This window comes from Leptopilina boulardi, unplaced genomic scaffold (genome assembly GCF_019393585.1).
Source record: "Leptopilina boulardi isolate dan_hultmark-lab unplaced genomic scaffold, ZJU_Lbou_2.1 LbouV2_249, whole genome shotgun sequence".
Lineage (NCBI taxonomy): Eukaryota > Metazoa > Arthropoda > Insecta > Hymenoptera > Figitidae > Leptopilina > Leptopilina boulardi.
Window position 1 is genome coordinate 1,569,535 of NW_026137806.1, and position 15,471 is coordinate 1,585,005.

Genomic DNA, 15,471 nt, shown 5'->3' on the forward strand with positions numbered 1-15,471 from the left:
ACTTTTCGCACTTTATAATGATTTGTTCTTATTTTTTGGGGGGGCGAAAAATTGGATCGAATTTTCTTGATTAAATATTTTCACCCCAATTTCTTTTTATAAAATTTGGTTTTTTTAAAATATATTTTTTTCTTTGGATAATATAGAGAAAAAAAATTGTTTAATGAATTTTTTTTTGTTTACTATTTTAAAAGTGAACTGTTCGGAGTTTATGCGTATATTTCTGATAATTTTTACTCCAAAAATAGTAAAATTTATTATTTCCGGAATAATTTTGACTATTTCAGGAGTAAATTTTACTTTTTTTTCGAAGTAAAAATTAACCATATATAAATATACGAAGTAAAAGTCACTTTATTCGTTTTTCTATTTTTCTTATATTTGATATAAAAAAATTTTGTTTTTTTAATTATTTTTATTTCTTTTGATAATTAAAATATTGACAAACATATTGAGAATTAGGCTAATATAATAAAATAAGCTATAGGCTTATATTTTATTTGACAGAAAAAAATACTCTATTTGATCTTTTATTGAACACAAATGAATCGAGTAACCTACTTTTTTATTTCCTTTGTTTCGAATTATATTTTATAGATATTTGAACTACAATCAAAATAACATATTGGATTCTCATCAATAAAAGTGTAATTGAATATTATTTTTTAGTTTGAGAAAAAAAAAAATTATTTTATTCCCCCCCCCCCCCCCGAAATTATTTTTGATGATGAATCGTATAAATAATAAATTAATAAATTAAATGAAATTAAAAGAAATTAAAAGAAATTATATAAATAAATATTAATTATAAATAATTTTAAATTGTAAAATAATAATATATAAAGAAAATATGACTTTGACGATATTGTATGAACAAACAAACATAATGTAAACGGTGCTTGAGAGTTGGAAGATGTAGAACATTATTAAGTTATGCAGTGAGCTTTGTGGAGAGAAGCTCTTAACGTTCTCCTTTACTAATTTAATGGTTGACGTTAATTGGCATTAACAACGTCGAAAATTTACAGAGAACTTGACTGAAATGATTATTATGATGATGATGATGATGATGACAAAACTGTCAAGTTGACACTTGTGACACTGACGTCATCTTGGTTCCTTAAACAATTCTACACTCAAAAACAAACCCCAACCTTAGACCTAATGAGACCAAGATCTTCCTTCAAAATTAACTAGATCTTCAAAACACATCCTAGTCATTATTTTCCCCTTCAACTATCTCTAATTAGTAAAAGCAAACTTGGCAAATTGTTTCTCAAGAAGAAAACCACAAAAAATGTTTTTCTTAATTAATAAAAAGAGGGCAATTTTTTTTTATAATAATAATAATAATAATAATAAATATTATAACAATAAACAATTGTTTTTTCTTTTTCAGGATGCTGGAACCAATGGATTCCAGGAACATAGGATAAAATGAATAGAAGAGAGGACCCGCTGCTACGGCAGCATCGCAGCAGATTGCTGCAGTTAGCCGAGGTTACCAATATCAAACCTGGTCGTGGCAGCGGGAAAAGACGTGGTCAGAGAACCCAACAAAATTTTGGACCCAGGTTTGTGGAAATAATTGATTTTTTTTTTTTTTATTTCTCCTGTCAAAAGCAGACGATAAATAGCGAAAATAGCTTCAATTTTTTTTTTTTTTTTTTTTAATATAAAAAGAATAATTCTTCTGAAAGTGACTTTTTTCAATAATTTTTAGAAAATCCAAATTTTGAAATTTTACAAATAAATTCTAAATTCTAAATATAAATTAAAAATAAAATATCTTAAGAGCTTCTGGAAATGTTATAAATTGAAAAATTTTTAATTTTCCTATTCATTAAAAGGATAAAAAAAAAACACGAGACTTAACAAATCATCTTTTGTTCAATTAAATCTACAATTTTTCCTTGGTTCGTGTACAGAATTAATTGTAAATGTATATTATCACTAGTAACAACTTGAGAATTTTAAGAGAGGACATTAAAATTCTGGATAAGATTCGATATATATATTTTTTTTTTTTTTCAATAGACGATAAATTTTGGATCCTTGACATCACGATAAATTTTCATTTAAAAGCAGCCCCAAGATCCCGTGGCGCACAACCCCTAAGGCTAGTCACTTTTCATCAATGATCGTTCGCGTCATTTTCTTACGGATCATTATGTTGGACACGGACACTGATTGACGGTCCCATGAGAGAAAACGATGAAAAATTTTTTTTTTTTTTTTCATTATAATTTAGATGTATATATTCAAATTTTAGATTTGAAATATTTTTTTCTCACTTTTTTTGGGGGGGAAATTTTTCTATATTACTGAAACAATAGAAATTGTAATTTGTTTTCGATATAACAATAAGATGAAATTCTAGATTTTTAATTGTAGAGTAATTGGAAAGAAAAAATATATCAAAAGTGGAAAAAATTGGGAAATAAGTAAAATTTAACATTGAAAACAGTTTTTTATTTAACTAAAATTTTAAATATAAAAATAAGACTTTAAAAATTATATATAATTTAATATTTTATAAAAAGAAATTTTTTTTTTTTGATTAATTGTTTATAAAATTTTTAAATATCGCGTTAGAAAAACAATTAAAATAATTATTTTGTCTCAACTATTTTAAATTATCGTTCCCAGTTTGACTTTTGCTGATGGAATAAATCGATTTATTGAAAAAAGAAAAAAAAAGTGAGCTCTAACGAAGAAAGTACATCCACTATATTTGAAATTACCGCAATTATTTTTAATTAAGCGTTACTGATGCTTCATTCATGGCATTTGTTTTTTCTAATGGAAAAAATATGTTTATCTCGAGTTTTGAAAAAAAAATCTTTCTATTTTTAATTAAACTTTATTGTTTTTAATTAATTAAATTTTCTAAAGAAAAAAAAAACTCACTATTTTAAAAATTTTTTCCTTTTATTTGATAATAAAATGAACAATTCTTTCTTTTCTTTTTTTTTTTTTTTTTATTTTATTGTTTATAGAAATAATAAATAACAGTAAACTTAAAAATAAATGACTAAAAATTTTTGAAGTAAAGAAATTTTCTTTGATTTCATAAGAATATAAAAATTTTTAACATTATTACGTTTTCCAATTTAAATTGATGGTAGTAGTTTGGAAAGAAAACTTTTTTTAAAGTTATTTCCTATGAATCTTTTTGAATACACACTCTATTGATATAAGTTTTCTGTCCTTGTCAACTTGTTCATAATGGATTTCTATAACTATTTTATTTTTTTATTTATTTATTTTTTTTATTTTCTTTTTCACAGTAATGGAGGTTCCAGCACTGGAAGTCGAATAACTCTTCAAGATATTGTAAGAAATGATCCAGGATATACGCCAAATATAGAGCATCTCGTTTTTCGTGAAAGCAAAAGCGGCAATTCAAATACATCAGATGGCTCGCCACAAAATAAATCCAAGGGAAATTCAAATCCCAATAGATCTAAATTAGCCGATGTCTTTTCACGAACATATTCTCGTGGTTCATCACCAGATTCTTCTACAAATCGAAAAAATCATCTCAATGTGAGTTGTTGTTTTTTTTTTATATTTATTTTAATTGTTTCAAACCATTTTTTTTGTTTCTTTACATTATTCAGAGAAAAGTTTTATTTGATTCAAATAAATATTTATTTCATCAAAAAAAAAAAAACATTTATTTGATTTATTTTAAAAAAATTTCTTGAACGAAGAAAGAATTTTATTGAGGGAAATAAAATTTTTGTTGATTCAAAATTTGGTTTATTTTAAAGAAAATTTGATTGTTTCGAAGCAAAATTTTTTTTCTGAGCAAAGAAACGAGAATAATTGTGCCTGTGTGTGTAAAATCTTTGGAGGTTAAATGAAAATACTTTCATTTGCGAATAAGTTGCGCAGTCGATACATGTTTCTATTACCATATTCGGAAATAGTCCCGCGGCGGCGGAGCGACTGCTTTTGTTAAATTTAAACAATTTAGTCTTCGTTCTACTTCACATGACAAATTCAATCTATTTCAAACCTGAAATTCACGAGTTAATCAAATATTTCGTTTTCTCTCTCTCACTCTCTTTATATCTTTATTTAAAAAAAAATATTCAATTTTTTTTTTATTATTAAACTTTTTTTGGGAAAATTTTTGTTTATTTACAAAAAGAAGATAAAATTCGTCAAAAACCTGTCGATGTCCAGATTTGATATAATTTCATATTGGAGAAATGTTCCGTTTTGTCTAATTGGATATTCTTTTTGGAATTAAAAAAAAAAAAAAACAAAATCAAGTTGATTTTGATGCAAAAAAAAAAAAGAAATAAAAGGAAATGGGTTTTAGGTCACTGAACAAAAGTTTATTCTCGCTTTGAAAAAGAGTATTTAATCGTTTATATATTATTTTATATCAATTTTCTCACAGCTAAATTCAATGAGAAAGTACAATAATAATTATTTGGATAAATTTTCTTATTTTTATTTCTATCTAAATTAATTTTATTAACAATTTTTTATTTCAAAGCATGATTTTTAGCTATATATCATTTAATTGATAATTTCAGAGTAAATCATTGGACAGTGGTGGGGCTTTTGGTCATCAATATTTGTCAGGAACAGGTTCAATATCAAGAGTCACGCCAAGACGTTGGCTATCGCAAACATCGCAATCTCAAATTTCGAGACAACATTCAACTGATGATGGTCTACGTGGAGGACCTGTTTCGACTTCGTCGTCATCAACGAATCATATTATGGCTTCTCGTCGTGTCAATCCTGCCGCCGATTCAACAGAGATCACCAATCAGGGCCCAGCGTTGCGATCAGACAGGTAAGAACGAATATTTTCTCTCTTTTTTTTTTTTCTTTTTTCTTTTTCATATCACGTGATTTACGCGCGCGAGCAAGAAAAGGCCCCCTTTTCTCGTTAGTTGACCGGTATCGCGCGATGTTGTCGTCGAGCAGCGAAAGTGCTTCGAATTCCCACATAATAGTAGTGACACCCTTTTTTTCAAATTTCAAAAATTTATCTAAAAAAGAAGTATAATTGTTGAAAAAAATATCGTTGTTCAAATTTTATATTTATTTTGTTTATTAATAGTGTATAATAATTTTTTGTTTGTTTATGAACAAAAAAGAATTATGTCCACAAGAAGGTAAACTCTTGGTCCTAAATTTGATTGTATTTGCAGGCCTCGGATTATACGACTTTTTCGACTTTTTTCGACTTATTTTAATAAAATGCGACTTTTTTTTTTACATTTTTTAAACAAATTTTTAAATAAAATATATTTTTTTAGTATAAAATGCATATCTTCTTCAGATCTTCTTTATTTCAATTATTTAATAAATTTTTAACTAAAATTCTTCAGTAAATTAATTATTTTTAATAATTTTAATGAAATTCATCACAAATTTAATTATTTCAAATTATTATTCAATTAAAATTTTTATAAAATTTAACAATTGTTTATAATTTTAAAAAAATATCAAATAAAATTATCAAAAAATTTTAATTCAAAATCATAAATCAATTCAAAATCAAATAAAATTCAATTATTTTCAAAATTTTCAATTTAAAATCTTTTAAAATTCAATTATTACCCAAAATTTCAATTTAAATCAATTAAAATTCAATAATTATCCAAAATTCCATTAAAAATTAATTATTATCAAAATTTTTAATCAAAAATAAACTTAAATTAAATTATTATCCAAAATTTTCAGTTAAAATTCAATTATTTCCCAAAATTTCAATTCAAAATCAAAGAAAATTCAATTATTTTCAAAATTTTCAATTCAAAATCAACTAAAATTCAATTATTTTCCAAATTTTCAATTTCAAATCAAATAAAATTTAATTATTTTCAAAATTTTCAATTCAAAATTAACAAAAATTCAATTATTCTCAAAAATTTTAATGCAAAATTAATTATTATCAAAATTTTCAATTAAAATTCAATTATTTCCCAAAATTTCATTTCAAAATCAAAGAAAATTCAATTATTTTCAAAATTTTCAATTCAAAATCAACTAAAATTCAATTATTTTCAAAATTATCAATTCAAAATTAACTAAAATTCAATTATTCTTAAAAATTTTAATGCAAAATTAATTATTATCTAAATTTTCAATTAAAATTCAATTATTTCCCAAAATTTCAATTCAAAATCAAAGAAAATTCAATTATTTTCAAAATTTTCAATTCAAAATCAACTAAAATTCAATTATTTTCAAAATTATCAATTCAAAATTAACTAAAATTCAATTATTCTCAAAAATTTTAATGCAAAATTAATTATTATCAAAATTTTCAATTAAAAATCAACTAAAATTCAATTATTTTCAAAAATTTTAATGCAAAATTAATTATTATCAAAATTTTCAATCAAAAATCATCTAAAATTGAATTATTATCCAAAATTTCAATTATAATTCAATTATTTTCAATAATTTGATTTTAAAAACTTCTAAAATTTAATTATTTCTAAAATTTTCCATCGAAAATTTTTTAAAATTTAACAATTTCAATGATAACTCTAAGGAAATTCAATATTTTTAAACTATTTTTATAATATTCTTTGAAAATTCAACTATCTGTAATCATTTTTCAATTAAAAATGGTTTTCAAATTATTGTATTTTTGTTCGTAATTTCTAATAAATTTTTTAGTGAAATCATCTAAAATTGTTAATTAAAAATCACTTGAAGTTCAATTAATTTTAAAAATCTCAATTGTAAATCTTTGAAAATTCAATTAAATTTAAAAAATGTTATCTGAAATTATTTGATAAATTATTTTTAGTTTTGTAAAATTTAATTATTGTTTGAAAATTAACAAAATCTTTTAAAATTCAATTATTTCTAAAAAAAATTTAAACTTTAAACCCTTCCAAAAGTATTATTATTAAAAAAAAAATTTTTTTATTTAAAAATCTGTAAAATATTTTTGTTAAAATAAAAAAAAATCGACTTTTTTGACTTTTTTTGGAATATAAATCGACTAAAACAACTTTTTTTGTGCCTTTAAGTCGATCCGAGGCCTGTATTTGTCATTTTAAAATTGGGCCATAAATATATTTTCATCTTCAATTTTTATTGATAATAATTGATAAATGACAAGAAGACGGGCAACTCGAAATCTTATAAATTATGAAACGTTGCAGTTATGCGCATTCATTGACCTCGTCGGTTAGCGGGATGCTGGAAAACGACGGGTCGATAAGTTTCTCCTCGGCATATATATATATATATATATATATATATATATATATATATATATATGTACTTCTATATAAGAATATTGACGCTTTTTTCCCCTGACGCTGATTTAATAAATCCCCCCCCCCCGTAGAAATTAATTTTTATTCAATTTATTAACCTACGTTCGAAATAATACCTTTTTTTTCTTAAACGTCAATATTATATTATAGATTTCCTGTGGAATATTATTTTCTTTTTTTTCTGGAGATATTTATAATTTTTTTTTGCAATTGTTTTTTAAAATTTGATTTACAAAAAGAAGACGCTAAATAAATTATTAGAACAAAAGTCGATATTATAAATTTTGACATTTTAGGGTAATAATTTACTTTCAAATTACTAATATATAGTTTCTCTTATTGAGCGTAAAATTTAATAGGAGATCTAGAAGCTCCAGTTCTCAGAATCTGGACTTAATGTCTTCATTGTTAGGTTTTTTTTTTTCTTTTTTTGATAACCTCCACAAACAATGGTTGTCAGACATTGAATGCGCCGTAAGTCTTTGCATTGAATTCGATTCTCAAGGCAAGGGTATCTATCGTTCGCTATATATGTATATTCTAACTTCATTGGTACGCGTTCACTCAGGTGAGGAAGTTTATCATGTCATTAATGATCTTCAGAAACAGTTTGAATTTACCTCAATTTCCCTGCGGCACTTCCAAATGAACTTCTTCACTCAGAACAGCTAAATTATATCGTATATAAAAGGATTTAGAGACAATGCTTTCTTTATTAAAAATATAAATATATTTTTCAATTTTAATGAACGTTCTCTGAGGTAATAAATTTTTTGATATTCCATTTGGTATATATATTAGAAAAAAAACTCTTTTTTTCTTTCTTTCTTGGTTATTGACATCTTCACAATAACCAGAAAAAGAAATTGATCTTGAAGAAAAGCTACCTTCTTCTCTTCCTTCTATATAGATAGAAATAAGAAATACGCCAGTGCCAATATAAGACGTAAGCTCCCACTATCGATCATGCAACAAAATAAATATGATCTGATTTCATGCCTTGGTATTCCAAACCAAGAATTGTTAACTTTTTCCTTTTTTGTCTGAGGGCAAGATGCAATATTATAAAAGCAGAAAGAAATAGAACATTTTTTTTTGTCGGAAAGAAAAACAATATTATTATGTAATATAATTTATCATTGAAAATTTACGCATTAAATTGTAATTTTATAAAAAGAAAAACTAAATCATTAGGTCCATTTGAATATTCTATGGTGAGATTAATATTAAAGGCATACGTGGGCGCAGGTGATTGCCTGACATTGAATATTTTATCCACGAAAATTAGCATTGTGATGTAAATCACGCCCACTATATCTTTTAGTTGATGCGACAGTTTTGATTTCTATTCTCAAAATTAAATTTTGATTGTTACCAAGTGTGAATTTCAACGGAATTTAGTTTCGAGTATATATCAACGACAAGTTGAAACCTAAAAATATCATGGGATCATCTCTTGCTAACTTACGGAATAGACGTTTGAGAAGTCTCGTTAAAGTACAATTTTCTCAAAGCCAAATAAAAATTGTACGATGCAGAAAGCACGAGTTGTGTAAATAATTCTTCACTCTCTACTGCTTCAGCAGTAGATCACTCTTTGATGTTCTCTCCCTCGATAACAACTTTGTCACTTTTCTCTTTCGTTTGTTTTTTTATTTATTCAATGAGAGCTATCTTCCAATTTGAGTGCAAACACGAATGTCATACATAAAAAAAGTAACAAAAAAAAAAGAATTTTAAAAGTCAATAAAATCTACACTTTGAAATTCTAATTGTCAACATGACAGAAGGTGAAACCGATCGCTTTCTGATTCTAGGGGTACGAATCTATCAATTCTACACCTGCGCGGAACTTCAGATCCATGGGAAGTCAGTTCCCAAGGTTCTGCATACAGTGTTGGAAGTACAAAAAGTCTAACAGCATCATCTAGAGGAAAATCTATTGCAAATACACGCGGTGGCTATAGCCGTGGAAGTTCAATACCCTCTCTCAAGCGACACGAGTCGCAAATCTCATCGAAAACCAATAGTCTTAAACAACGTCAAGATGGACAAAATCAAATACGACGTCGTGATACTGTGGCCAATTTTCTATCAGGAGCCAGTGGTTCATCTGGTGATCTTTTTGTCAGCGGTAGCTGTAGTCGTGAATTGTCTCCTGTTCATTGGTGTGAACACGAAGTAGACGGTGTTTATCTTGGTAGGTCAGGTTGGGTTCAAGTCCAACAGAGATCACTTGACGATAGAAGAACCAACTATGCAAACAAAATTGGAAACAATGTTGGTACACTACCACTGGCACGAAGAACAAAATTAGCAGACTATCATTGCAGCAAAAGTGAACCGGGCAAATGTCCCGATTTTTCACGTCTCGAATCACAAAGACCCGATTATCTTGCCCTTCACAATCGTCGTGGTGATTATGATCCACCTAGTAATTGTTCCTCACCCCATGATATACCCGAATCATTCTCACCACCCTCACTGACACCCATAATCTCTCCACCGCCAGCTTTTCAAGACGTTGGCAAAAGATCTTCATCAAGACACATGTCTAATGCAACCTATCCGAAAGCTCCATTTCTACCACGTTCAAACGCCATTGTAGATAGCGACATAATCAGCCCACCACCCTCACCACCTCATTCAAGAAATTGGAGTTCACTACCATCTTCCGTATCGCGAAAATCCACAACTCTTTCTGCCAATAAACTTCGCAAGACACCAAATATCCAGTCTCAACAATATCGTATGGCCCAAGCCAAATCCCTCGAAGATCAGTCGTCTTCAAGAAGAAGTCAGTTTGCTCAAAGATACATGGAGTCCTCCTCTTCATCATCCTCTTCAATGGGATTTAGAAGCCTTGACAGTTGTATGAATCGAACGACAATGCCAAGATTAGCTGAAAATACAGATTCATCTGTAGAGGGATACGATGATGATGAAGATGATTTAAGTACAATTTCACCAACTATTGTTCCACTACACTCATCAAATGAATCAATTCGTGCCAATGGTGAAAGAATATCACCCGGTAGTCGACAGAATAGACATTATCGTGGTCAACAAACCCTAAGAAGATCTCCCGGCTCTTCTGAATCCGGAAAACAAATTTCTTTCAATTCTTCATCATCATCATCGTCATCGACTTCAAGTGAACGTCAGGCACGTTCACCAAACTTCAGACGTACAACAACGCCTAGACAACAAAACACGAGAAATATCACCTCATCGCCTGATTCACTTCAATCTCGAGTACGACGCTCCCGAAGTCTTCAATTACCAGAAAAAAAGTCTCCAAACACTTCTGGACCAAATGATCACAGATCCGTCAAGACTAACGAGAGAGGCACACAGAAGCGACACGCCTTACCTAACAGTATGTTAATATATTTTTCGTTTCTTTCGCATGGCTATTGTTTAGTTTTTGAATTTTGGTTTATTAAACGGAGAGAAAATTAAACTCCAATTGTTTTATCGTACAGCTTTTTGTTGAACTTACTTTTTTTTTTTAAATGGTTTTTGTTTTCGAACTACATTTATTCCTCCTATTTCTCTAGGAAAAGCACAGTCCACCGAGGATACATTGAGTGAGGATTTAATTACAGAATTTCTTTACGGTATTGGTAAACGTGTCGCTGCGCGCAATCGTCCTACATGTCGTTTGGAAGGACTAAATGACAATTCAGAACAACGGAAAAATAATTCCAATTCTTATGATGTTTATTTTATATCATCGAAACAGCAACAATCGCAATCAATTAAAACAAACAATACACCGACCCAACAACAACAACAAAGACCAAAAACTTTACAACGTGGTGTAACAACACCTGTTACAAATTCTACATCAAATCATGATTTTACATTAAGTCCAGAGTCAAAAATACGATGTAACAGTAGTATTTGTGATTTTTGGCCTCATTGCACTCAAAGAGATAATATCTATTCACCAAGTCAAGGTCCAGTTTTTATGAAAGTATCACAGAGTTATCCAGCTCATCAGAGAATGACTTCTGAAACTGGTAGTCAAGTTAATAGAGGCAGTGCATGTTCTTCTCCGGCTTCACTTGAAAGAATGGATGACAGAGACACAAGAGAACGTGAAAATTCAAGAAAAAATAACCAAAGATATGTTAATGGTGGTCCCAAGTATCAGGAACGTGTTCCAAGAGGCGTTTTAAAACCCTCCCGTTGGACTTCGAATGAAACAAACAATGTAATGAATTCCGATAAAAGGGATTATCGAAAATCAGAAATTGGAAATAATTTTGACGCTCTTCAAAAGACAGAAAGAAAAGTTTCTCCCAATCAAATCAAGTGTTTAAATAAATCACCAAGTGGTATTGCAATATCACCAACTTCCTCCTCGTCATCATCATCATCATCATCGAGTAGTGATATTTGGGTGACAACTTCCGATCGAACAACAACAAAAAATGCCAAAAGTTCGGGTGCATCAACGCCAATGGAGGACGCAATGGCTGGATCATTGAAGACATTAATCGAACCACCACGTGATGGAATTTTATCAAGACCTGGAAGTGCACCTGCCAAAAGGGGAAATTCATTGCCCAGTGATGTCATTTTAGATCCACAACAGAGGTCACTCTCCTTGCCCAAGTCATTTCTCGCTCACAATATCAACGAAAGGTAAGTCTCACTCGTTGAGATATTGTTATTCTCTTGTTTTTATTTCGTTGGTTATTCTTTTTCCTTTGTTTCGTTTCAATTTTGAGTTTTTCTGTTCGTTGCAATTATTTAGATATAGTTTCTTTTGAAAAAAAAATTAGCAAGCTTATTGAATGGTTTCACAGTTATTATATTAATTGATAAATTTATGATAACCGTTGCTATAACAATGATTACCTTAACCCAAAAAAACACCCCAAAAAAGACATTATAGAGAAGTTAAATTTTAATTTTTCTTAAAAAGAAAAAAATTTAACATTATTTGTGCATGGTTCAATACTTTTATTATTATTATTATTATTTGCAAGACTAAACTGAGTTTAGTGGAATATGTACGATTCCATTCAGATGCACTCGTTCCGTTAGATTTCCCTCAGCTTTTCGAGACTGAATTCCGAATCGTTTCGCGAACATGTACTCGGAATTTCAAAGAAGGCAGACTGTGAGTCCTTTGTGCAAGAAAGATTATCCTTCTCTGATGCTTTTGCGAACCATCTTTTCTAAAAAGAAATTTTCTTGTATATATATAAGGAGTAATATGCAGGAGGGAATAATTTTCTTGAATTGCAAATATTTAAAATCTAATTCAACATTAAAATCTTATATTGAAATGTTTATTAGAAATTTTTTCTATATATCGTCAGAATCAGAAAACCTCGTAACTCCAATTTTGGTCAAAATTTACTTTTTTGTATTATTCGATTCTTTACACATATATGCATTTTAAATTATATGACTCCTAATCAACTCTCTAAATTTGAATCAGTGAAAAAGTCACTGGTTTCAAATCAATTGCTAAATTCTAGCTATATTTGAATCAGTAACATTTCACTGATTTTCAGTCAAAGTAATTGATTCTCCAGTGAAATGTCAGTGAAAAACACTGATTCAAATAGCTAGAATTTAGCGGCTGATTTGAGACCAGTGACTTTTTCACTGATTCATATTTAGAGAGAATAAATGTAGTTTAAAAATTCAACCCAGTAAATCTCGTAACTCCACTGCAAAAAAGTTTTAATGGCAAATCTCGTAACTCTATCTATAATTTTTCAAGATTTGCGGAAAACTGTCAAAATTGAAGCAACTGATGTTAACAAAAAAATACCAGTGTTATAATGTCTTAAATGTTAAAATTCATGAATTTTTATTTAAAATTTATACACTAAGAAAAAAAAATTTAGTGTTTGCAACAAAATTGTTTGGTTAGGCAATTTTGGTTCTTGTAATCAAATTTTGGTTGGCTGAAACAAACTCGTAAAGTTATCTCAACCAAACATTTAGTTAGGCCAACAAAATTATTTGATAGAACATTTTTAAATTCCAACCAACATTTGGTTACGACAACAAAATAATTTGGTTAACACAACAAAATAGTTTAGTCTGAAAAACCAAATGATCGTTTGTTGTCCTAACCAAAATTTGGTTCCGAAAACCAAATAATTTGATTCGCTCTCAGCTCATAGCTTAAGGCCAGGTTCAAGTGAGGCAGCGCCATCTACATCGAAACTAAAATTTTTGAAAATTTCCAACAGCCTTTTCTTGAAAACAAGAAGATAAAATGCTTTTTCTTTTATGGATAATTGATTATTGGCAAGAAATACACCAGCTAAAACTTTTTTTGAGTTAAAATAATGAAAAAAATTTCATGTCAATAAATTAAATATGAGCACTTTTTTCACAAAAACTGTAACAATACTTTCTCAGAAATTACAATAAAAAATGTAATTTCCATTTTGAAAATTAATAAACGCTAAAAAATACAGACCAGCTAAGATTTACCAATCACGAAAATAACAAAAAAAAAATGTTTTTTAACATAACATATTTTACTAATTATGACAGCCGTTTGGCAGGTTAAATATGACACCAGACGTTTCGCGATTTTGCCGAAAGGAGAAGATTGGCGCTGTTGCTAACTACCCGAAATACATAATCTACCAAAGGGCTGTCACAATCAGTAAAACAGTGTCCATTTATGTTAAATATATAATAAAATTTTTTGTTGTTATTTTCGTGATTGGTGAATCTTAGCTGGTGTATTGTTTAACGTTTATTAATTTTCCAAATGGAAATTGTATTCTTAATTGTTAATTCCGAGAAAGTACTGTTACAGTTTTTGTTGAAAAACTGCTCATATTTAATTTATCGACATGAAATTTTTTTCATCATTTTAACCCAAAAAAAGTTTTAGCTGGTGTATTACTTGTTAATAATCAATTATCCATAAAGAAAAACGCATTTTACCTTCTTGTTTTCGAGAAAAGGCTGTTGAAAATTTTCCAAAATTATAGTTTTAATGTAAATGGCGCTGCCTCACTTGGACCTGGCATACCAACAAAATTGTTTTGTTGGCCCAACCAAATTTTGGTTGCTCTGTCTTATGGGTATATAATTATAATAAAATTAATTTAAATAAATAATTATTTATATAATAGGAGTAAAGTTTTTATATTCTTTTTTAATTCACTAATTTTATAAAGGTAAAAAGTTTTTAGCTTTCCCTTAAAATTGAAGAATTTTTGTTTTAAAGTTATCTCATTATTAAAGTAATGACTATATATTGATACTATACTATATATTGAGAATAGCAAATAAATTTTAATTTAAATTTTAAATTATTTCAAAAATTGACAAATTTTAAATATAAAATAATATGTATTTTAGGTTGTATACACACAGAAAAATGTCTGGTTGTACTATTTCAAATTTATATTTGTGCAAAGTACTTACCTCGTAACTCCTGAAAATTTTAGTTTGTGTAAAGTACTTACCTCATAATTCCTAAAATTAAAAGAATAAACAGTTGTAAAAAGAGTATAGTTTAAGTTTTTCATATAAAATATAAAAAAGGAGTCTTTTAACATATCTAATTAAATTAATACATATTTTACTATTTATTGTTTATAAACAGTTTTTTTTTTTGCTCTCCTGTAAAGTTGCATGAAATGGAGTTACGAGATTTGCTGATTAAGCTGACGATATTAAGCAATTATAAAATAGACTTGGAAAATAATTTTTCCAAAAAAAAATTTGTGTTTTATGAAAATTTATTTGTGGCTTTTTTTTTAATGAAAAGCTTATTTTGGAGGAAAATTTAAATAGAAGATTAAAATAGAATTAGACATATCTATATGATCTTTTGAGAGAAAAAAAAAATAATAATAATAGAACTGTTTCGTGTGGAATAATTCTTTGCTTGGGCGAGAAAATATTAAATGATAACAGTGCCTTTAGGTCGCTATATAGGCGTAGCTTTTCATTTCTCATTTCATTACAACCCATCCTCCGTTTGCATTATTTAAGCTTTCTTTTCTTTTCAAGTCTGCTATCTTCGTGTGGATATACATCCACATATATATATATATATGGTAATGTCGTCGTGTGCCAACTAGGAAAGCTTGCTTGACTTTTCACCAACTCTCTTCTATATACATATAGACTTGAACCATTGTCATCTATTCCTTCTTACCTATTTTCTCTTCCTTCTTTTCTATAACAAAAAAAAAGT

At 28.0% G+C, this 15,471-nt stretch overlaps 1 protein-coding gene across 9 annotated transcripts in view; it reads left to right on the forward strand.

The window, feature by feature from the left end:
* Positions 1 to 11,946, forward strand: part of LOC127280664 (uncharacterized) — a 57,896-nt gene extending 45,950 nt beyond the window's left edge. For all 9 annotated transcript variants that reach the window (XM_051303825.1, XM_051303822.1, XM_051303823.1 and 6 more), the window contains 5 exons: positions 1,400 to 1,574; positions 3,291 to 3,549; positions 4,554 to 4,819; positions 9,089 to 10,650; positions 10,832 to 11,946. In XM_051303825.1, the coding sequence (XP_051159782.1) occupies positions 1,438 to 1,574; positions 3,291 to 3,549; positions 4,554 to 4,819; positions 9,089 to 10,650; positions 10,832 to 11,928 (3,321 nt within the window). In that variant the 5' untranslated portion in view covers positions 1,400 to 1,437 and the 3' untranslated portion in view covers positions 11,929 to 11,946. The remainder of the gene's footprint in view (positions 1 to 1,399; positions 1,575 to 3,290; positions 3,550 to 4,553; positions 4,820 to 9,088; positions 10,651 to 10,831) is intronic.
* Positions 11,947 to 15,471: the final 3,525 nt, after the last annotated feature.